We start from the raw sequence: 23,382 nt of genomic DNA, 5'->3' as shown, positions 1-23,382 counted from the left end.
GGAAAAGTTCTATTTCCTCCACACAGCCCTAGCGAGGGTGGGCCAGAGCAATTTTTATCTGCCCAGAAGTAGAAACAAGCTGAATCCAGGCTCAGCCAACACAGCTTTGCAGTTGAGATGACAACACAATAACTAAGTAAGTGGATACCTTTATGAATGAGAAAATAAGACAAGTGCTGAGCTAAAAGGATAAAATAATAGATACAGGTGAGTCTTCTGTGACAAATGTGTCCTTTCACGAGAGTGCCGCTCTCTCCTCCTCCACATCTTTGTCTTCCACAACGACTTGTTCAGGAATCCGTCCACCTGTGGTTTCCACTCAGGAAGAGTAAGAGCCCAGGAAGGGGGTGGTGGACGGTGTGAAAGGTGGGAACGGACTCAGGACCAGGCTGATGGCCCTCTTTCATCTTCGGATGGTCCCTGTCTGACTACAAGGCCCCATCACGCAGGCCTGACAATCCTGATGAGAAGAGGCAACCGGAAAATAGGAAGAACAGCAAAATGCATCTGGAAGGCCTGGTTCTAGGGCCAGAGCTCTTCTTTTTTTTTTTTAATTTGGCTGCTCTGGATCTTAGTTGCAGCAGGCAGGATCTAGTAGTTCCCTGGCCAGGGATGGAACCCAGGCCCCTGAATGGGGAGTTTGGAGTCCTAACTGCTGGACCACTGGGGAAGTCCCCAAACTCTGCTACTTTCCTAACTTCCTCAAGCATTGGTATACATTCATCTACACAACTGCAGCCATGTACTGAACAGGGATGCTGTGAAGAGCCAAAGAGATGATGAGATGGTTTGCATTAAACTCTGTTTCTTTTTGAGTTAGGTTTATTGTTTCAGCTGTTATCAAAAAAAATTTCCCACCTTCTGCTAACTTCTTGAGTTGAACACATCTCATTTCATTTTTTTAAACTGAAGTATAGTTTATTTACAATGTTATGTATCTCATTCATTTTACTCTTTTTTCTTTACTAAATACTTAAAATATACTTAATACACTTAACTATACTTAATACCTAAGATACTTTGTCATACATTTAATTTTAGTATGTGGCATTCCAAAAGGCTTACATGTAGAGTTTTTCTTTTCAGTTTTGCATATTTACTAAATCCCATTTTTTCCCTCCTGAATATTTTAAGTGTTTAAAAAGTTCCAAGTATATGGGATTTTTGTGGGATAATAAACTATTGACTTCTAATTTTATTGTATTATGATCATAGATCATTATTTTCATCCTCTTAATCTTTTGGTATATATTGATACTTGGTTTAGGCTAATCTGTGGCTAATTTTTGTAATTATTCCATGTATTATAAAACATATATTTTCTCTCATTTTGGAGTGTAGTGTTCTGTGTAACTATTAGCTGAGCTGTTCAAATACATATGTTTTAAAGTTTGGCTGTGCCAGGTCTTAGTTGTGGCCTGCAGGACCTTTAGTTGCGGCATCTGGGATCTAATTCCCTGACCAGGGATTTAACCTGGGCCCCCGGAATGAGGAGTGCAAAGTCAGCCACTGGACCAGCAGAGAAGTCGCCAAATATTTTATATTACTCCTTTTTTCTTTTTTTGTTAAAAACTTTGCACTCTGGTTGTGGATGTGCCAATTTCTCCTTGAAATTCTATCTTCTGTTCTTGCACTTGCTGACCCATGGTATATTATCTGCCTGTGCATTCTGTAAGTTAATATGACAAGGTTCTCTCTTAAAGTGTTGTTCAGTCACTCAGTCGTGTCTCTTCGTAACCCCATTGACTATAGCATACCAGGCTTCCCTGTGCTTCACTATCTCCCGGAACTTGCTCAAACTCAAGTCCATTGAGTCAATGATGCCATCCAATCATCTCATCCTCTGTCGCTCTTCTCCTCCTGCCCTCAATCATTACCAGCATCAGGGTCTTTTCCAATGAGTCAGCTCTTCACATCAGGTGTAAACTGTAAAAGTCTGTAAAATGTGAATAACATGATCACCTCTCAAGCCTTTGCTTCTGTGCATCCTTCCCCACTGCAAGTGGTCCCTGCCACACCTGACTCCCCATTAGGATACTTCCCCCAATCCTGACATTGGGTTATCTTCTTGCACTTGTTTCCCTTGGTTCTTGTCAGTCCCCTCCAACCACTGGCACCCTCCTCTCCAGTTCTGTCCTCTTTATCCAGAAATGTCAAGCGAGCAGTGGAGGAGGAAAGATACGTGGCATGTACCAGCACTAGCTTTAGCCCAAGCTCCAGAGCTAGAGCCAACAATAGAGCCCTTGGCAAGTCCAGAGCTGGGACCAGCTCCAGTCGCCGCCCTAACACCAACGCCAGAGCTAGGGCCAGCGACAGGACAGAGCCAGTGCAGAGGCCCCGCCAGTCCCTGTACCAGCTTGCACGCCAGCTGCAGGGCTACACTCAGCTGTAGCTCCAGCTCCAGATGGAGAGTCAGTGCGAGCTGCCAGCGCTGGCACTAGAGCCAAAGCTAGAACCGGCTCTGGGGTTTCCTGTAGCGATTTGAGCATATTACAGTCACTTTAAAGCCTTTGTCTAAAAAGTCCAATGTTTGGGCTTCCTCAGGGATGGTTTCTGCCCATTTTCCCCTGCTTTGAGTGGTCAAAATCCTGTTTCTTTGTATATTTTTCTTTGTTGAAAACTGAGCATTTGAATATTATAATATGGTAACCCTGGAAATCAGTTTCTCTCCCTTTCTCAGAGGTTACCGTTTTTGATTATTGAAGACTGCAGTCATCTGTTTAATAACTTTCCCCAACTATTTTTGTGAAGACTGTCATCCCGGGTCATGTGTGTTCATTTGAAGTCTCTGTTTGACTCGTATTTTTCACAATTTTTACCAGAAGCTAAAAACAAACAACTCATCTCTTCCAGTCTTTATAGGCTGGCTCTTTGCTGTCCACTCCTTTAACACTTAGCGAGCAGCTTATAACTCTGCTTTAACCTTTACTTCCTGTTTCGACCAGGCCCAGCGACCAGCCAGAGGTGAAAGCTTAGGGTCTTCTCAGGTCTATTTTGAACATGCATCCTGTCCTGGCCATGCATGCAGCTTTCTAAAATCCCTAGTACACAGGGTCATTTTCGAATACCCCATTTCTCAAAGAAACTTCCTAGTGTTTCTTCCCAGGCTTAGGTGGTCTATTGCAGTGAGCTGGCCAAATTGTTCATTCGGGTAATTCATTCCATTATTTTCTTTCAGTAATTGTTTTTCTTCTCACAGCATGTGGGATCTTAGTTCTCTGGCCAGGGATCAAACCTGTGCCCCCTGCAGTGGAAGTGCAGAGTATTAACCAATGTACCACCAAGGAAGTCCCTCAGCAGTGTTTTATATTTTCAGAGTACAAATCTTGCATCTCCTTGGTGAATTTTATTCTTTCTGATGTTATTGTAAATAAAATTGTTTTCTTAATTCCTTCTCACTTTGTCCATTGCCAGTATACAGAAATACAACTGATTTTTTGCATATGTATCCTGCAACCTTGTTGACTTTGATATATTTTGGGTAGTCTTTTTTCCTTAGGATTTTCTAAATATACCATCATGTCATCTGCAAATAGCTTTATTTCTTGCTTTCTAACTTTGATGCCTTTTATTTTTCTTGACTAACTGCTCTGGCCAGAATCTCAATGATGAATAAGAGTGCTAAAAGCAGTCATTCTTGTCTTGTTCCTGATGTTAATGGGAAAGCTTTCATTCTTTCACCAGCTGAGTATGATGTAGGGTTTTTATATATGTCTTTTATCATGTTTCGGAAATTTCCTTTCCTTCTAGTCTATCGAGTGCTTTTATTATAAAAGAGGGTTGGATTTTATCAAATGCTTTTCCTGCACCAATTGCCAATTGAGATGATCATATGGTTTTTCCCCTTCATTCTACTGGTGTATTACATTGATTGATTTTCATATGAACTACCCTGCCATGCCTGGGCTAAATCTCTCTTGATCATGATGTATAATGCTTTCAATATACGGCTGGATTCTGTCCACTAGTATTTTGTTGAGAATCTTTACATCTATATTCATAAAGGATATTTGTTTGCAGTTTTCTTGTAACGTCTTTATATGGCTTTGGTGAAGGGGGATACTGACCTAATAGAATGAGTTAGGAAGTGTCCTTTTGCTTCTATTTTCTGGCATATTTTGAGGACTGATATGAAACACTGTTTAACTGTTTGGTAGAATTTACTAGTGAAGCCACTGGCCTTCAGATCATCGGCTAGGAGGTTTCTGATTATGAATTCAGTCATTTGTTACAGATCTATTCAGATTTTGCTTCTCCTTGAGTCAGTCTTGGGAGTTTGTGTGCTTCCAGGAATGCATGGGGAACAAAGCTCTCAGCAGGAGCAACTTGGCCCAGCTTGGCCCATCCCTGACACAGAGGTCAATGGGCTCCCAAGGACAGGGATGAGAATGCAGCCTTGCAGGCTCAGTATTTTGGACTTTAATGTAATGAGCAGCTAGTCTGCATTTTTAAGGTCCCTCAGGCTGCTTTGTGGAGAATGTGGTTGGGAGAAGTGTCAGAGAGACCAGGGACGGGGCAGCCACAGTTGTCCCGGTGGAGATGCTGATGGCAGGAGCGGATGTCAGATGTATTCTGGAAGCAGAACCCACGGACATAGTGATGGACTGGATATGGGTAAGGTCTGGAGGGTCTCAGGTCTCTAGCCTGAGCTCAGGGTTGACAGTGGAAGCGCCATCCCTGAGATGGGCAAGATGAATGCAGCAGGTGGGGGCGGGGCAGGGGCTCAGGAATTCTGCTTTGAACTGGAGATTCTTAAGTCATTTCAGGCCCTAGAGCCTGAGCCCTCAACAGGGGTAAAAAGGAAAGAAAAGGAAGCATCTTCCTCACAGGGTTCTTAAGAAAATGTGGCGGGAGCTGGGCTTCCCTTAAGCATGCAAGCTCTGCACAAATCCCTTCGCCGATTCAGGACTGAGTCTTGTCTATTTCCTCCTTTAATCCCTTGAGATCTGGCAGTTCTGGGTCTGGGGCCTGGTCTGAGCTGTCACTAGGTAAAAGTCTCTGCCCTGTCTTCAGACTTTCCCATGGAAACTGCCCCCAGAGGCATCTGACCTTCAAAACCCTTAACTACCTACAGATGGGCAAATTCACTGGCCAGTTACCCAGCCTCATCCTGCCAGGGGTTTAAGGACAGTGTTCCCCAGCACATGTCCCCTGCCTGAGCCCTGTCTACACTTCCCTACCTCCTTGGCAGGGCAGTCTCAACAGCCCCCCAGTCCTGGGCTCCCTTTCAGCTAGCTTATTCTCCAGGCATGGGTTCTCCTGACAACTCCTTGTGCCTCCAGGAGTTCCTTCCTGACCTAGGCTTTAGCCCAGGCCCATGCATCATTCCGACACCTAGACGGGATGTCAGGAACAAGACAATGTTTCTGGAAAGGCAGTTTTTACAGAGGGCACTCAGCATTGCTCTTTGGCTTCCTGGGAGATTGTCCCCAGAACACAGAGCACAGTTCCCTGTGGGCTGTGGCAGAACAGAGACTGGTATATCATCCTTCATCCCAAAATGACTGGGGTGGTACACAAGTGGATGTGGTAGGTAAGCAGATACTTGATGGAGATGACAAAAGATTGCTTTTCTGCCCTGTCCCATGGCTCCAGGACTCTTCAGAAGACTGATGTATATAACATTTCTATGGATTATCCACGTGGGTCTGTGTAGAGCCCTGGGCAGCAGAATGAGACCTATGTTTGGGAAATCATCTGTCTGGCTTATTTTAAAACATTTAAAATAAACACTTTGGTCCTCTTCATAAGGACACAACACCTGACTTCTCCTCATGCAGGTTTGTATCAATTCATCTACAGCTCTCAGTACCATCTCTGAGATGGGTGATGGAAAAGCGTACGGTTTGCCCCTAAGAACAGCTTTCTCTTGGCAGAGTTTCTGCAAGGGAGAACACTGGGTACTTGAGTATTAAGAACAGAAACAGTGTGGGAAAGATGTTTGAGGCTGAGGAACAAACTTGGTCTCTATAATAATCTGCTAGCAGCAGCACTTGTGAAAAACGCTTAAGAGTTGGAGCTTATGAGGACGAAGTAAATCAGTGAGGCAAGGCTGTCACAGAAAGGCTAAGGGGAGCTTCTGCTATATTGAGAAAAGTCCAGAAATTAAACCAGAGAGGGAGTCCTCCCACACCCAAACCCCACAATTTAAAACATGCCCAAGGGGTGGGAGTCAGGGCGCTCCTGAGGGAGACAGGCTTCCCCTTGGCCTAGGGGAGATCTCTCCTCAGTTGGAGGGGTCTGAGGATGGACGTCCCCCAAGGCTAGCAGTGTCTGAACAGAGGCCAGAAGAGTGCTCGGCAGGATATGGTTTGGGAGAGTCAAGTCTGGGAAGGTTCCTGAAGCAGACGCTGACCTTGACGGTCCCCTTCACCCCGGAGAGAAGGGCTGCCATGGGCCTTCTCAGCACTGACATCCTGTAGGTTCCTATGGAGGCTTCACTGGGGACTGGGCACTCCAGGTGCCCAACCCAGAGTTCTCAGCCCCTCAGCACCTGGACACACTGCTTTAGTGCCCTCAAGGGGTGGAGCTGAGAATAGGCTCCAGGCCTCTGCCAGCTAAGCCATGGGGTGGAGGCGGGGGGATGACTTGTTACCCGGGGCAGCATTTCCCCACGTCTGGGACTCGACCGCACGTCTGGGATCATTTCCAGTGATATCAACAGGCATGAAATAACCTCGTCTTATACAAAGGAAATCATCCCTTGTAGCCTTGTGGTTCTTATTCCATTTCCCCACATCTATTAAGGGGAATAGATGGGTGCTAGTGTGTCTGACTCCACAGTAACATCCCTTAACCTCCTTGTGTACAGACACCAAGTCTCATGTGTAGGCACAGTATTGGGCTGTCATTTCATAGCACCATTTGTATTAATTTTTAGTTACTTTCTATTTATATCAAGTGTAAACTTTTCTTTAAAAATGCATTTAAGGAAATGAGTTAACTTAAAAATATTAGACATTTATTTTCATCTGGGTTGAGATTAGAACAGCAGAAGGGCCCTTGAGGTTAGTGGCTGAGGGACAACTGGCAACTGGGGAGATGCCAGTGAACGACCAGGGGCAGAAGGCTCAGCACAACGGAGAGTCCTGCTCTGGCCCTCCAGGGTCTCAAAGACAAGTTTGGAGAGTCAACTAAAAAGATCATCTTAGGGACCTCTCGGTGGTCCAGTGGTTAAGACCCGGCACATCTACTGCAGGGGACATGGGTTTGATCCCTGGATGGGGAACAAAGATCCTGCATCCCACATGGATCCTGCATCCCACACGCTGTATGTGTGGCCACAAAAAAGAAAAAAAAGATCATCTTATGAAGAAAGAGAAAATGGGAAAGCTACATGTTGAAAAAAGGTTTATCTTTTCTTTAAAAAAGTTATAAAATTTATACAGCTGATTAAAGTCTCCTATGGCAAAACTCAGTGATCTAAAAGACTCCTGGCTGTCTTGACTCCCAAGTCCAATACACTCTTCCATTTCGACCCTTCATCTCTTTTTTTAATTTGTATTTATTCATTTATTTATTTTTTCTTTTTGGCTGTGCTGGGTCTTTATTGTTGTATGCAGGTTTTCTCTGGTTGTGATCAGGGGTTACTCTCTAGTTGTCGTGCACGGGCTTCTCTTGTTGTGGAGCATGGGCTCTAGAGCACATGTTCAATAGTTGATGTGTACAGACTCAGTTGTTCCACGACATGTGGGATCTTCCCAGATCAGGGATTGTACCCATGTCTCCTGCGTTGGCAGGCAGACTCTTTACCACTGAGCCACCAGGGGTAGCCCCGACCCTTCATCGCTTCTGGATCCCACACTTTGTTTTCTTTAGAAAACGTGCTTTGAGGTTATATGTAAGTGATCAGCATTTCAAGTGTACAAAGCGGTGGCTGAGGTAGCAGGAGGCACGCTGGCAGGATGAGGGGTGTGGAGGCTCACACGTGGGCTGAGCCCACTGCCGCCGGCGTTCCCCACACTGCGAGGCAAACCTGGGGCTCCTTCCTCGCCCGCCAGCCCTCCTGGTCTCTCCTGGGGACCTGACCTCCTGAGCTTGGCTCTCCTTCTGGTGCCCAGCCTTGGCTTCATTCCACTTTGATTCTGGTCAGCTCCCACCTTCCGTCTCCACAGAGTCTCAGAACCAAGGAGTGAAACTACAAGAGACCACCACCACCACGCGGCGATCAGGCTGCCCTGGCTGTGATCGACCCCCTGCCCACTCTGCCATCCCCACTCCCCATTCCGCGGGCGCCCTGCCAGGCCCAGCCTTGGGGTTCTTCCTGGTCCTCAGGCCATCCTGTGGGCACGGGTACCTTCTCGAGGCTGCGTCGGTGGCCCACGCTGATGAACGTCATGCCCAGCTGCTGGCCGACGCGGTACAGCTCGCTCTCCACCTCCTCGGTCAGGGCACTGGTGGCTTCATCAAGCACTGGGGACAGAACCAGCAGGGAGATGCGGGGCCTGCGGTCCACCCAGCTCTGCTGCTCCTCCAGCCCACGCCCACCTCTGGCTGGGACCTGATGAGAGGCTGAAAACTGCTCTGCCTTCCAGGAGCCCTGCCTTGGGGAGACCATGGGCCAAAGGAAGGGAGGGTGAGGCTTCATGTGGGAAGCCACTGCCAGCAGCGGGACAAAATCCTTCAGCTTCCTATGGATGAATACCAGCCACTGCCTTGGGCCACTCAACCCGAGAAATCCTAGTTCCCTCAGTTCCTAGAAAAGTTCATACCTGCCATCTCTCTGCCAGGTACGGCTGGAGAGAGGGCAGAATCTGAGGACCAAATTCAGAAGCCCTCTCAAGGCTGCCTCCAGCCGCTACACTGGCTCAAAGCCTAAGACTCGGTAGTTTAATATACGGGGGCTTCCCAGATGGCTCAGTGCCGAAGAATCTGCCTGTGATGCAGGACACTCGGGTTTGATCTCTGAGTGGGAAGATCCCCTGGAGGAGGAAATGGCAACTCACTCCAGTATTCTTGCCTGGAAAACCCCACGGACAGAGGAGCCTGGTGGGCTACAGTCCAAAGGGTCACAAAGAGTCAGACGCGACTGAGCGGTTTTATCTATACCTGAGGATGCCAAGCACGGCCGCCTCATGGGCAGAGTTCTGCTGTCCCCTCGGCAGGGACAGAGACGCCTGGCCAGGCACAGGTGTGCTCTCCTACCCGTACCCATGACTCTCCAGGTGCACTTGAATCACACGCTGCTACACCTTGAGTGCACACAGTACCTGGACGGCACACGCGCCTACAGGGCGAACCTCACCTGCGTACTTTGGCTGCAGGTAGAAGAGCCGGGCAAAGGAGAGCCTCTGCATCTCTCCCGGGGACAGAACATCGTACCTGCAGAAAGGGAAGTGGAGAGGCCGGCTGGAGGAAGGAACATATAGCCTGGCTTCTGCACAGAATGGTCTGGGCAGGAAGAGGCTCTCACTGTAGATAGACTGTCCCATACCCGCCCCCCCACTTTCCCACTAGAGCCCCACTGCCCACACGAGACAAGGCCAAAACTCTGTATGCAAGGACATGAACCAGGCCCCTAATGGGCAAGCAACGCCCTGGGATTTGGGGTCAGGAGTCAGTTCATCCCTTGCCAGGACCCCTGGGAGCCACTATCTTTGGGGGAGCTGTCTCTGGAGCACCCCAACCTCCTCCTTACCAGTTCCAATCGACCTGCTGGTCCAGACCCTCTGTCCTTGCCACCAAGCTGGACTGTAACACACCAGAGGGAACGATGGGTCCATGGAAGGGCCCATCCCTGCCTCCTCCAATCCTGAGGACCGCCTCAGTCCCACCACATACATCTACCCCTGGCAGCTTAGCAAGCGGGGGCTGGGCGAGCAGTCTGCCCAAAGCAGAGAGAAGCAGTCCATCAGCTACTGTTTAGACTTGCGTGAGTGTGGGGACCAGAAAAAGCTACCTGACATGGTGTTATCATTGTTTTAAAAATTGCTACAGAGTGAACGCTGCTTGTTCCCCGTACCTGGCCAACAGCTCCCACTGCTGATTTATATGCCCACCCCTACTCCCCTCCCTCGCCCCAGGCTCAGACCTCCAGACCCCAGCCAGGGACAGCAGGGCTGGCCCCGCTGTGCTGGCACCTGTGTGGTCGGTGCTACCAGGTGGGCTTGGACCTCAGGGTCCTTGCCCTCACTTACCAGGCCTGCCAGCTCCAAGAACCTCATGATCCTCTCATCATCAGTAGAACCTGCAAGACGCAGAAGTCAGTGCCTCTGGGCGGCCAGAATAGATGGGGTGCACCATGACAGGGGGCGGGCAGAGGTGGGGCACCAGAATGGGGGCCAGGGCTCTGAGCGACAGGTTACAGCACTTAATACACTAGGGAAGGGCCAGGGAAGGATGTGATCCGCCCCTTCCTCCCATGGGTGTCTCTCCTCTGCAGGGGGCAGACAGAACAAGGTGAGGTCAGGGTACAGACCCTGAAACAGTAACCAGTCAGAGAAGGTGGTGGACGGGACCCAACCAGAAACCAGCAGCCTGGTGGGGGGCCTCCCCCAACAGGCAGAGAAGGAACAGTGGGATGGGGGACATGTCCCGAGGGGGCCCAGCTCACCTGAGTCCGGGTAGATCTCCTTCAGGGGATATATCACCTGATAAAACCACAGGGGCCTGGGGTAAGGGCCAAGGAGAGGTGGGACGGCACACAGCCCACCCTCGCTCGGAGACAGGAACCGCCAGAGACCAGGCTCCTCTCCACCCGAGAAGAGGAAGCAGCATTCTGGCTGAGGAGCTGGGCTTACAGACAGCAAGGAGGGCCCCCAGAATCCAAGCTGGTGCTCAACAAATATGTGTGATATTTGGCTTATGGCCCCCACAGGTTAGCCTGCCTCCGGGAGCTGCCCTGAGTACATGGCCTGACCCACAGATGTGAATATAAAACAGGAGCAGTCTGGCAGCTACCATTTAGACCTGCTGGAGCGTGGGGACCAGAAAAAACAACCTGATGTGTTATCATTGTTTTAAAAATTGCTACAGCGTGAACCCTGCTTGTTCCCCGTACCTGGCCAACAGCTCTCACTGCTGATTTATATGCCCACCCCAATCCCTCCCTCACCCCAGGCTCAGACCTCCAGTCCCTAGCCAGGGACAGCAGGCCTGCCCCGCTGGGCCAGCACCTGTGGTCGATGCTACCAGGTGGGCTTAGAGCTCGAGGTCCTTGCCCTCACTTGCTAGGCATGGTTCATTTATGCCCTGCCTGCTGCATCAGCTCTCTAGGGCTGAGACCTGTCACCCTACCAGGGCCAGGTTGGGAGGTGGGGTGGGGTGGGAGGAGTGGGCCCCGGGCTGACCTGCTCCCGAAGGGTCCCATCAGTGAAGAAAGGCTTTTGGGGCAGGAACAGCACCCCGTGGGGTCCAAAGTCCGCCAGCATCTGCACTGAGCCTGTAGGGCCCACAGAAACCTTTGTTTGGGCATCTTCTGAAAGGTAACTGCTCCTCACTCTCCTCCAAGAGGCTTGATCCTTACAGACAGATGCACACACATACCCACACGCACACACATGCACCCCAACCCCCCAGGCCAAGGCTGGCTCAGAGATGGGCCAGGCTGGTCCTCACCCCGTGCGCTCGCCCAGAGGCCGCCCAGAACCCGGAGCAAGGAGGTCTTGCCGGTGCCCGTGTTGCCTGTGATGAGCAGGCTCTGTCCCTCAGAGATCTTCAGGCTCAGGTCCTTGATTAAGGGTTTGTGAGAGGAGGGGGCGCAGATGCAGACCCGCTCGAGGAGGAAAGCTGCATCTGCTGGCTCTGTTGCTGGCCCTCCCAGGTCCCTGGGGTCCGAGAAGGGAGGAGATGAGGGGAAGATAAGCACTGTCAGTACTGCTGGGAGTAGGGGAGCCCCTTCTCCTCGGGGGCGAATCACCTCCAGACTGGGGGAGGGGCCGCCATGGGCTCAATTGTGACCTCAGAAATCATATGCTGAAGTTCCAATCCTTGTACCTCAGAAGGTGACTGCATTTGGAGACAGGGTCTTGAAAGGGGTGAAAGTGAAAGTCGCTCAGTCATGCCGACTCTGTGACCCCAAGGACTACACAGTCCATGGAATTCTCCAGGCCAGAATACCGGAGTGGGTAGCCTTTCCCTTCTCCAGGGGATATCCCCAACCCAGGGATCGGACCCCAGTTTTCCGCATTGCAGGCAGATTCTTTACCAGCTGAGCCACAAGGGAAGCCCAAGAATACTGGAGTGGGTAGCCTATCCCTCCTCCAGCAGATCTTCCTGACCCAGGAATTGAACCAGGGTCTCCTGCATTGCAGGCGGATTCTTTACCAACTAAGCTGTAAGAGGTGAGTACATTCAAAAGAGGCTGTGAGGGTAGGGCCCTAATCCTGTAGGACTGCTGTCCTTTTAAGAAGAGGGAGAGACACACCAGGGGGCGAACAAGCAGAGAAAATGCCATGGAAGGACGCCGTGAGAAAGCAGCCGCCTGCAAGTGAAGAAGAAAGGCCTGGGGAGAAACCAATGTTGCTGCCACCTTGACCTTGGACTTCCAGCCTCCAGAACTATGAGGAAATAAACTTCTGCTCTTTAAGCTACCCAGTTTACGGTGGGTAGCTATGGTAGCTATGGGTGTCCTATGGTAGCCCTGGCAAACTGAGAGAGGTGGTCTGGGCATGTACTCCATGGCAGGCTGGGCCAAGTCCTGCCCTTGACTGATCTTAATCAGTCTTACCAGCCAGGCACCAAAGCGGTTATCCCCTCTTGGCAGATAAGGAAACTGAGTCCGGTGGCTAAGTATCTGCCTCAGGGGCACAGAGCTGCATCTGTCTAGTTCTAATGTCAAGAAGTTTTCACAGCCTCACAGTGCGATTGAAGGTCAGAAGGGGAATGGAAATACTAACCCATTCTGGAGTTTCTGGCTCTCCGTGGATGCCCATCTTCCCCACAGAACAGCAACTCCAGTTTCCTACAGTCCCTGCCCCAGTAGCCCACCCCAGTCCCTGGGTTCAGAGATGCATGAAGTTTTCATTCTTAACAGAGGCAACAGTTAAGGTGTTAGCTCCTAAGAAGAGAGTTGAGCATAGTTCTTGAAATTCAGCCTGTTTCCATTTTTCAAAGCTTACTCTGCGGCCTCCATCCAAACCACCTCCTATGAACCAGGAGACCCAATCCCCACAACAACCCTAAGACGAAGGTTCCATGAACATCTTCCTTATGGATATGAAGATATTGAGAGCGGTTAGGTAATCTGCTCAAGAAAAGTGAGGATGCGAGACAAATCCTCAGTGCCCAGAAAGGTCAGAAACATCCCAGAGCCTTCAAGGATACATGAATGAAGACACCTCTGAGCCTGTGCGGGGACAAAGAACAGACAGGCCCCAAGGAAAGGGGCGGGTGGAGCAGGGCTCTGTAGGAGGAAGAGGGAAGAAAGGAAGAGGAGGGATGCTATTTGGAGTTTCGTTAGCTCAGGCCCAGGCAGCTGTGTGCACTTTGCTTCCGTCGGGTGGGAGGATGGTCTAAATGAACACAGATGCTGCAACCGTGACACAGATGGTGAACATTTACAGCGTGCCTGCACACGACACGGTTTCTTTCATTTGCTCGGCCGGACTCTCCTGCCAGCTGGGAAAGGGCCAGGCTCCGGGGCGGTTCCATGGCCCGCATGGTCCATCACTGTGCTGCTGGCCCAGGGCTTACCTGGCCAAGTCCCACTGGCTCTCATCCAGAAACTCCCCATCCTGTGACTTCAGGGTCATGTCCAGCAGGGTCTCCTGAAGCTCCCCGATCCTGGGCAAGAAGTGAAAGCCTAAGGAGGGTCTAGGGGCCCCGGTGAAGGCCTTTCTCCTTTCTTCCTCTCACACCCACGAGTATTTGGTGAGGTTTTTTTCTGCTCTTTTATTTTCCCCTTGGCTACTTCTCCCAGCAGCACACACTTTGCTCAGGACCCGGCGGGGCCGGAGGCAGCCTCACCTGTGTGTGTAGCCCGCCACGTCGGAGAGCGTGGTGGAGAGGTCGATGAGCTGGCTGAAGCAGTTGATGAGATACATGCACACGAAGGCGTTCTGGGCAGGATAGAGGGCAGAGAGCCCAGGCCTTGACTCCGAGGCCGAAGGGCAGGGGAGCAAGTATGACCGGGGGCGCGGTGGGGGGGCGTTCCCCAGGAGGGAGGCTTACCTTGCTGACTAGGCTGCTGAGCTCTGTGGGGCTCAGGTCTCCGTAGACTCCACTGAAAATGGGGATCGCGATCACGATGTAGCTCAGGATGCTGCCCAGATAGTCAAACATGTTGATGCCGACTGCAGAAGACACAAGAGACCCAGGGTGAGAGACCCAGGCATTGAGCGTGTGTGCTCCAAGGGGAACAGGAGGCCAAGCGGTGTCTCAAGTGATTTCCCGGATTCTCACTTTCCTGAGGACACTCACAGCAAAGGCAAGCTGATCAGTGCAGAGAGGGAGGAGGGGCTTGGTGGGGGGGGGGGGGGGGGGGCGGGGCGGCGGGTGCCATAGACTATCCCCGCCCCGTGGTTCCTGCCTCCGGACTTCCTGCACCTACTGTACAGCCAGAGCTCCTTGGACATCAGTTCCCTCTGGGTCTTCAGGAGTCGCTGCAGCCTGCGGTCTGTCCTCATGTGCTCCACGTGACCAGCCCTGATGATAAAGGCCGGGATGTCCACCGGGTCTAGAGAGCCTCTCACACTCGAGAGCCAGGCTCCTCACACTCCCCTTTCGGGACCAGGCCCACCCAAGTGATCTTTCCTGCAGACCCTTTTGGCCACTAGCAGTCAGCCATTGCTGCATTCATTCAACCTGGTATTGCCTGTGGAAACAACGGGAACTCGATAGTGGGCAGACCTGGTTCAAATTCTGGCTCTGGCCAGTGACTAGCTGGGTAACACTGACAGGTTATTAAGCCTCTGAGTGTCAGTTTACTCATCTATGAGATGGAGCTTATAAAACCTATGTAATAGGCTAACATGAAAATTTCTGAATTGAAAGCGCCAGACATGAGTGGCTCCCGATAAAAAAACTGCTGTTATTAAACAAATATACACTGAGCAGTCACTAGGTGGCAGGCTTGGTGCTAGTCAGCCAGACAGAGGTGGATAAAACAGCCCGGCAGGCAAATGCATGCCTTCTTCACCTGGAACATATGGAAAGTGTTACATAAGCCGTGTGTCTGCAGGACTATGGAAGCAAACAGGCCTGATCACTAAGGGAGTCTGGGAAGGCGCCCAGGAGACGGTGACTTCAAGCTTCAAGGATGGGCAGAAATTCTCCAAGCAGAAAGGTTAGGGGAGGACAGAGAAGGAGTTACAGATTTAGTATCAAGGACAGAGAGGCTGCAGGAGAACAAACTCAGAGCCCCAAGAACCAACCTGCTTGCCCCAGGGCCCAAAGCTTCATGAGCAGAGGTTGCAGAATCCAAAAACAATTTAGCACAGGCCCAGCTATACCTTTGCCAACAAAGCTCCGTCTAGTCAAGGCTAAGGTTTTTCCAGTGGTCATGTATGGATGTGAGAGTTGGACTGTGAAGAAAGCTGAGTGCTGAAGAATTGATGCTTTTGAACTGTGGTGTTGGAAAAGACTCTTGAAAGAGTCCCCTGGACTGCAAGGAGATCCAATCAGTCCATTCTAAAGATCAATTCTGGGTGTTCTTTGGAAGGAATGATGCTGAAGCTGAAACTCCAGTACTTTGGCCACCTCATGCAAAGAGTTGACTCACTGGAAAAGACTCTGATGCTGGGAGGGATTGGGGGCAGGAGGAAAAGGGGATGACAGAGGATGAGATGGCTGGATGACATCATCGACTCGATGGACCTGAGTTTGAGTGAACTCCGGGAGTTGGTGATGGACAGGGAGGCCTGGCGTGCTGCAAATCATGGGGTCGCAGGGAGTCCGACACGACTGAGCGACTGAACTAACTAACAGCTATACCTGCTCCCCACAACAAACCTCTTTCAGGTATGCTGAGTGCATACTAAGTTGCTTCAGTTGTGCCCAACTCTTTGTGATCCTATGGACTGTAGCCAGCCAGGCTCCTCTGCCCACGGAATTCTCCAGGCAAGAATACTGGAGTGGGTTGCCATGCCCTCCTCCAGGGGATTCTCCTGACCCAGGGATCAAACCCACATCTCTTTCATCTCCTGCATTGACAGGTGGGCTCTTTACCACTAGCATCACCTGGGGAGCCCCTCAACCTCTCTCATAGACTCCTGAAACTCTTGGTGCCCCCCAAGTCGTGGCAGCTACAAACTACAGCAGAGATGGACAGAAGAGCAAAGTCCTGGGGCTATTAGATCCAGGTGATCCAAGGACAAACTTCCATTCCTTAAACACAAACCTCTGGGCCCTTACTATCAATCCAAACAAGAGTCCAGAGTCCTTACAGGAGGCAGAGTTCAGGGACCTGCCGTGGCCACAGGGGAAGGAATGGGATTTCACAACACAGCTGTCGGGACAGAGTCTGTGGGGGGTAGGTCTTCTAATCTGAGAGGCTCCACTCCCTCCCATGCTACAGAGACGCAGGATCAGCTGTGGATGTCACTGGGCTTTGGGCACTGGTGGAAAGCCACTTTTTTACAGACAGAAAAACAGAGGCAATGCCTTATAGTCATCAGCAAGATAATGAAGCAGGCACTCAATTCACTCTAAAAACAAATTCTGCCCCACACTACACCAAGAGGAGGAAGGACTTGTTTCAGAAGCAAAGCCATGGACAGAAGGATGAGGCAGATGAGGACAGTGAGACACACGGGGAGAGGGTCACAGCCAAGTGTGAGGATGACTGGCCCCCGGCCTTGGCGATAGTGGGAGGGTTGTATGATTCACCTTGCCTTCTCTGCCATCTATCTCCCCGATCAGTTCTGATGAATCAGATGGGCAACTATCTCAGGAGACTCACCTGAAAAAAGCAGCAGGCTCAGCATTCACCCGGATCTGCATGTGCTTGAACCTGGGCAGACCAGAGGTAAATGTGTGCTGACGGTGGGCAGGACTGGGCCCTCTCCTTTCAGAGTCCTGGATCAACAGGACCTCCAGGCAAAGAGGAACACGCTCCCCTTTAACACTGTGGCTGCTTCAGCCCAACCCTTCCCTGAACTGTCACAGGGTGGGAAATCCCAGGCCTGGGTGGGGTGGCAGGAGCCCTGCAGACAGGGCAGCCCCTTGCCTCGCTCCAGAGAAGACAGGTGCATAACTGCCACCGCCCCTCCTCCTCCCAGGGCCAGGTCTGAAGGAGGCGGCCAGGAAGAGCAGAGCAGGGCCCAGATCCACGGGCTGACTTGAATGAGGGCGTCTGGAACAGAAGCGTGTGAGAAGGCCAAGGGATGATGGTGACGAGGGCCAATCAGTCACCGTTCTCACTGCTGCTCATGTATCATCTCATTAATTCCCCTTATGATTCTCTCCATCAGGGACAGTACCATCTCCATTTTAGAGATGGGAAAATGGAAGTTTAGAGAGGTTAAAGACCTCCCCCAAGAGCATGGCTAGTGACTGGCATAACTGGGATTTAAACTCAGGCAGCCTTCTTCCAGAGCCCGTTCCTTATGCCTTATGCCTGGCCCAGAAACCCCGGAGCAAGGGAGACACACCTGAAATCCCCCTCCAGCTTCTCCTGCTGCACCAGCTTTGCCACAATGGGACCCATCACCAGTCTGTTCACCACGGTTCCCAGGATGAAATACCCGAAGATGCTCACAGGCCCGAGCCAGCTGGTGCTGAAAGGTGGAGAGAGGGAGCGTGTGGAGAGGGACATATGCCCGCAGACCTCGGCCCTGACTCCTGCCCCCGTTCTGGGCAGCCCCTGTCCCATCTCAGAGCCCTGCGGGCCCTCTGCTCCTTTGTGGGGGCACCCAGTACCTGGACAGTGACACATTAAGGGCCAAAGGGAGGGCCGGGGTCCAAACACACAAGATGGGAAGACTTTCTGGGTGCAGGTGGGAAGGAGGGAAGACCTCTCTGGACCCTGACCCGGGAGTGCAGACTCCCCTCCGGCATGTGAGTGAGGGACTCCGGGGAACCAGCAGGCAGGGGAGGATGGGGGGCATGCCAGCAGAGGAGAGGCTTCACCTCCGGAAGCATTGGTAGGTGTAGTAGATGAGGGTGAAGGGGGAGATGATCAGCTTGCTGGCCATGCTGCTGAGCTGCCGACAGAACCGCTCCACGTCCTGGCTGATGCGCTGGTCCCTGGAGCCAACAACACACAGTGACTGGACCCAGGGAGCTGGGCTCTAGGGTGAGAGCTAAGGCAGCTCCAGGCTACCTCTTATTCTGACCTTGCCTTGCAACGACTCCATGGGAAGAGGGACCCAGGCAAGGGCTGGTCTCCTAAACGCAATGAGACCCTTAGGATCTTCAAACAGGGTTGTGGAAAGTGGCTTCTTATGGCACTTCTGTCCACCCCTCAGAAAAAAAATGGCAACTGAACGGTCCAGCACCCAAGGGGCCTGAGCTGGCTCCAAGCAGAGCCAAAGAAAGACTTGAGGGTGGGTGACCTGAGTTTCTGGATGATCAGGAAAGCCATCCAGCTTATCTCACTCCTCTCAACCTCTCCCTCACGAGCTGGAGCCCGCCCCCATTTTAGCTATGTGGCTGTGGAAGCTCTGGACGGGTTCAACCATGGAGTAGATGCCTAGAAGAGAAAGTCAAGAAGCATCAGGGTGGGACTTCTCTGGTGGTCCAGTGGTTGAGAATCCACCAGTTTCTCAGGCTCGATCTCTGGTCAGGGAACCGAAATCCCACATACCACAGGTTGACTAAGCTCGTATGCCTCAACTAAGACCCCATGGAGCCAAATAAATAAATAAATAGTTTAAAAAAAAAAAAAAGGAGAAGGCAATGGCACCCCACTCCAGTACTCTTGCCTGGAGAATCCCATGGACGGAGGAGCCTGGTAGGCTACAGTCCATGGGGTTGCTAAGAGTTGGACACGACCGAGCGACTTTCACTTTCACTTTTCACGCATTGGAGAAAGAAATGGCAACCCACTCCAGTATTCTTGCCTGGAGAATCCCAGGGACAGAGGAGCCTGTTGGGCTGCCATTTACGGGGTCGCACAGAGTCAGACACGACTGACGCGACTTAGCAGCGTTAAAAAAAAAAAAAAAAGAAGAAGCATCAGGGCCTCCCAAGAGCCTCTGCTGCAAAGCTCTGCATAAGCTGAGGAAAGGTTACCTCAGGCAACAAAGAGCTTAGAAGTGTGGTGAGTCGGAACGAAATGAATGTGAAGAGAGACTCCATACGTCCCATCCCAACACCAAGGCCACAATGACTCCTAACTCCCAGAGAGGCGTGAGCTTGGGCCAATCCCTTGCATTCTCTGGGCTTCAGTTTCCTCACCTGTAAGGGAACCTGGGACTCAGTGAACCTGAGAGGTGACAGAATGGGGACAGGCATCCCAGACTGAGTCCTAGACAGCAGCAATTTTTTACTGGTAAAAATCAGAGCGCTCGTTTTCTTGCTTTTTTCTAGCAAGGACTTTTATCTCAGTCTTCAGAGGGTGCCTTGTTTGGAGGCCCAGGATATGAAATGGACAAAAGGGAGCTGCTCTTGGCCTCCTCTTTCAGGTCCCCTTCCTCAGGCATGCAGAGCACCCTCCCCCCCATGGCTCCGGGCAACAACATTTGCAGATAACTGCAGATGACCTCATGGGGTCCCAGCAGGGCCTCTCCTGGGCTGAGTCAGCCCAGATGGATGAACCCCGTAGAGGGTGGCCAGGACGGACAGGGGGCGCCTACGGGTTATCGACGTCATCACGCAGCACGTTGAGGGTGTAGTACACACGGCCGCGGAAATAGAGGCGGTGGAGGTGCTCGGTGAGGTCCTTCCTCCAGTTCACATACAGCAGGTTGCAGGTGAACTGGTCAAAGCTCTTGAGCTGAGCAGTGGGGGAGACAAGGGGAAGGGAGAGATGCATAATTCTTCCTGCAAGCGTCAGCTCTCAGCTCAGGCTGGCGGAAAGCCTCTGCCGACCAGTCCCAGCCCAAAGGCTGTCCACTCAGCACTGGGGCCTGTTAAAGCCTCAAGTCATGGGATTCCTCCCTTCCTCATTCATTCATTTGTTCAATCCTTCACCAAAGGACCAGCCCCCACACGCCTCTGGAGATTGGGGACAGTATCTTCTCTTCCATTTATGTTCTTATTTTTCTGTCCCCCCAAACCTGGAACAGGGTTCTATATACATAGGTGCTTACTGACAGAAGACCCAACAGAAGTGCCAAAGTGTGATGAGAAGTGCCTTCCCCAAGAAAACAGGTAGTGCAGCCTGACAGAGAGCATTAGGCTTGAGTCCTAGCAGAGCCCTTACTCTCATCATTTACGGAGCCTCTGTATGCTAAGCACGAGGGAGGTAACGGTGAGTTCACAGTCTAGTGAAAAAACAGTCTCAAGGGTGTAAGGAGTGTTAGAGCAGAGGTAAACTCAAAAGGATTAACAGGACTTCCCTGGTGGGCCAATGGCTAAGACTCTAAGCTCCCAAAGCAGGGGGCCCCAGGTTCGATCCCTGGTCAGGGAACTAAGATCTCACGTGCCTCATGGTGCAGCAAAAAAAAAAAAAAAAAAACCGATTAGTAATTCAAAGGGGTGGAGTTGGGTGGAGGAAACATGAAAGAAAAGTTGAGGATGATCTGAAGGAGGTGATAGCAGAGGAATCCTGAAAAGTCAGCAGGCATTAAGCAAGTGAATGAGGGATTGGGGGAGGAGGCCGTTCCGTGAGGAAGCAGCAGGTGCAAAGGCTGGGAGATGTGACAAGTGCCAGGCTCAGTCACAGTGCATCAGAGGACAGCAGCAGCTCTGGCTGCTGGGCCCGGTTTTCAGGGGCTCTGAGTTCCCTGAGGCAAGACTTCTGGGAACAGAAGCGACAATGATCTTTTCTGTTAAATGCTGAATTAAACCAGAACCCTGTGGCCAAGCCCCAAGAGCTTAAAACAGTTGCGGAATTGGTCTCATGTGGGCCAACCGGCAAGATCAATGCCCTGCCTAGAGTTCTGACCCGGTGTTCCCAGAAGAGGGAGGGAACACACACGCACAGCTTGGTTCCTGCTTCCTGATGGCTAAGTCCCACTGGGCACTGGACAGACATCATACTAGGCTGGAGGAGGAGAGAGATGTGGGGAGAAGACCTTACCATGGATTTGAGGACGATGAGCAAAACAGACAGGAACGTCAGGGTCTTAAATCCATTTAAGTCTTTGTTTCCTAGGACTCCAAAGTATTGACTGGGGATCAAGCCAACCTGGTAGATCACCAGTTGTTCTGGCGGGAGGGGGAGGAGTCAGGAGTCAGTAAAAAAGTAAACGTCAGTAAAAAAAAAAAAAAGGGGTGAGAAAAGTCAGAGGAAGGCTTCTTATTGTATCTTTGTGTAATCAACACCCCAAAGAAGGAAAAGGACCCCACAAACTTGGGTTCATTCACTCACCCAGGAGGGCCACACACAAAAGGATCAGGAACATCAAGGCACTCTGTGATGACCAAGAGGGAAACAAAACCTTCTGTATCTGCAGGAACCGCTGGAGAAATTGCAAATCTAACCTGGGTCTGAAGAAGAGAAGCAGAGGGAAGCCTAAGAGGACAACGGAGCCTTAGAGAGCAGTGACTAAACTTATCTGCACCTGTTGTGGGTTGGGGCTGAGGCCACACAGAAAGAATGTTTTACAAATGCTGAAGATGGTAGGCTGGGAACAGACCAGGGGATTAAAAAGGAATTTCTTTAAGTTGACAAATGCTATGAAAGGTTAGGACTTCCCTGGTGGCTCAGACGGTTAAGCGTCTGCCTACAATGCGGGAGACCCAGGTTCAATCCCTGGGTCAGGAATATCTCCTGGCGAAGGAAATGGTAACCCACTCCAGTATTCTTGCCTGGAAAATCCCATGGACGGAGAAGCCTGGTAGGCTACAGGCCATGGGGTTGCAAAGAGTTGGACATGACTGAGCGACTTCACTTTCACTATGAAAGGTTATTTACCAAAAACCTATAGCTAAATTAATAAAGAAATTTTAGCCACAAGACAAGGAAACCCGCTACATCCACTCTCAAATAAGACCTCCAAATCAAAAACTAAAAAGCAGGAAAACTCACAACTTTAACTTAGAATTAAGTATTTTTGTTCAACATTGTGCCATAGATTCAAAGACTTGGAGAGTGGAAAATAAACAAGGTAATAAAATTTGCAGAGTGGAAAATAAACAAGGTAATAAAATCTGCAGATACAGAAATTCCTGCAGAAGACAGGAAATCCACAGAAAAGTGGGAAAAGGACGTAAATAAGGGGAAATGCAAATACTTAAAAGAGGAAAGTTAACACAATGGAATACCACCTTACACTGATTAAGTTAATACACATTAGAAAACCCAAACAATACCAAACCCTGGATGGGTGGGGGTCGATGGCTGAGGGGAAACAGGAACCTTTAGGCAGTGGTGTTGGGACACTGGGTGGGATCACTCCGGAAAACAAATTTAGCAGGATTAACTGTGACCAAGCATCCTACCCTAGGGTGAACAATCCAAAGAAAAATCGAAGCATTCTAAGTGTCCATCACTGCTGCTGCTGCTGCTGCTGCTGCTGCTACGTCGCTTTAGTCGTGTCCGACTCTGTGCGACCCCATAGACGGCAGCCCACCAGGCTTCCCGTCCCTGGGATTCTCCAGGCAAGAACACTGGAGTGGGTTGCCATTTCCTTCTCCAATGCATGAAAGTGAAAGTGAAGTCGCTCAGTCGTGTCCGACTCTAGCGACCCCATGGACTGCAGCCTACCAGGCTCCTCCGTCCATGGGATTTTCTAGACAAAAGTACTGGAGTGGGGTGCCATTGCCTTCTCCGAATGTCCATCACTAGGAGAATGTATAAGTAAACTGCAGTCTCAAGACCGTAGCACCACCCAGCACTCAGAAGTGAAAACTAGATTACTATAGCATGCACGATCTCAAAAACACAATGTTGAACAAAAAGTTTTTGAAAAATCACAGCATGTTATGAAGTTGGAAGGTAGCTGTACCTTTTCCCCAAACAGCCCCGAGTAAGACGTCCCAAGGCCCGGCCCTCTTCCCCAGCCGCCCTGCTAACCTGCCGCCAGGCCGGGGCGCGGGGCCCCGGATCGCCATGAACAGGGATCTGACCGACGCTGGAGCCGGGTAGCCCCCGGGTCAGCTCCCGGCAGAGTCCGAAGAGCGCGCTGCCTGCCGAAGAGGGGCGGGGCCCCGGTTCGGGGCGGGGCCTGGACCCGGCTACCACAGAGACGGGCGGATAGAGAGGACGGCGCCGGGCGACGCAGCCACTCCCGGAAGCGACCGACTTCTCTAAAAGAACCAGAGCTCTGTCTGTCGACCCGGCGCCTAGAGCGCCCTCTCCTGGATATGGACTGATTGCACTTACGCAAGAAGCCGCGGAGATTGTGACCGAAGTATTTGTAATTCGAATTATACCTGTTTCGAATTATATAAGAACCA

The 23,382-nt window shown here is 51.0% G+C and overlaps 1 protein-coding gene across 6 annotated transcripts; it reads right to left on the bottom strand.

Moving 5' to 3' along the window:
• Positions 1-6,939: 6,939 nt before the first annotated feature.
• Positions 6,940-23,159, bottom strand: ABCD4 (ATP binding cassette subfamily D member 4). Of its 6 annotated transcripts, XM_025295208.3 has the most exons (20): positions 23,000-23,158; positions 21,353-21,471; positions 21,062-21,189; positions 19,674-19,813; positions 18,007-18,123; positions 17,529-17,654; positions 17,105-17,230; positions 16,838-16,888; positions 14,489-14,583; positions 14,110-14,231; positions 13,906-13,997; positions 13,633-13,722; positions 11,557-11,765; positions 11,289-11,380; positions 10,553-10,589; positions 10,137-10,186; positions 9,638-9,690; positions 9,245-9,321; positions 8,297-8,412; positions 6,940-8,137 (listed from the first exon to the last, which is right to left on the bottom strand). In XM_025295208.3, exons 1-20 carry the CDS (start codon positions 23,035-23,037, stop codon positions 8,069-8,071), a joined length of 1,947 nt encoding a protein of 648 aa, XP_025150993.1. In that variant the 5' UTR covers positions 23,038-23,158; the 3' UTR covers positions 6,940-8,068. The 6 variants fall into 6 exon arrangements, with proteins under 6 accessions (XP_025150993.1, XP_006053925.1, XP_044780672.1 ...); XM_006053863.4 differs by lacking the exon at positions 17,105-17,230 and having other exon boundaries at positions 23,000-23,157; XM_044924737.2 differs by lacking the exons at positions 16,838-16,888; positions 17,105-17,230 and having other exon boundaries at positions 23,000-23,157.
• Between the last annotated feature and the right edge of the window lie 223 nt (positions 23,160-23,382).

This window comes from Bubalus bubalis, chromosome 11 (assembly GCF_019923935.1).
Source record: "Bubalus bubalis isolate 160015118507 breed Murrah chromosome 11, NDDB_SH_1, whole genome shotgun sequence".
NCBI classification, from domain to species: domain Eukaryota; kingdom Metazoa; phylum Chordata; class Mammalia; order Artiodactyla; family Bovidae; genus Bubalus; species Bubalus bubalis.
Note: the sequence above shows the minus strand (reverse complement) of the source record. Positions and strands in the feature narration are given on the sequence as shown.

Excerpts from the sequence above, each read along its gene's own strand:
- ABCD4 (XM_025295208.3), bottom strand. The coding sequence starts at position 23,037 with ATGGCGATCCGGGGCCCCGCGCCCCGGCCTGGCGGCAG. Across the intron at positions 11,381-11,556 it reads CCTCTGGGCGAGCGCACGGG|GCTCAGTGCAGATGCTGGCG; the intron begins GTGAGGACCAGC and ends TGGGCCCTACAG. Across the intron at positions 8,413-9,244 it reads CCTGCAGCCAAAGTACGCAG|TGCTTGATGAAGCCACCAGT; the intron begins GTGAGGTTCGCC and ends TTCTGTCCCCAG.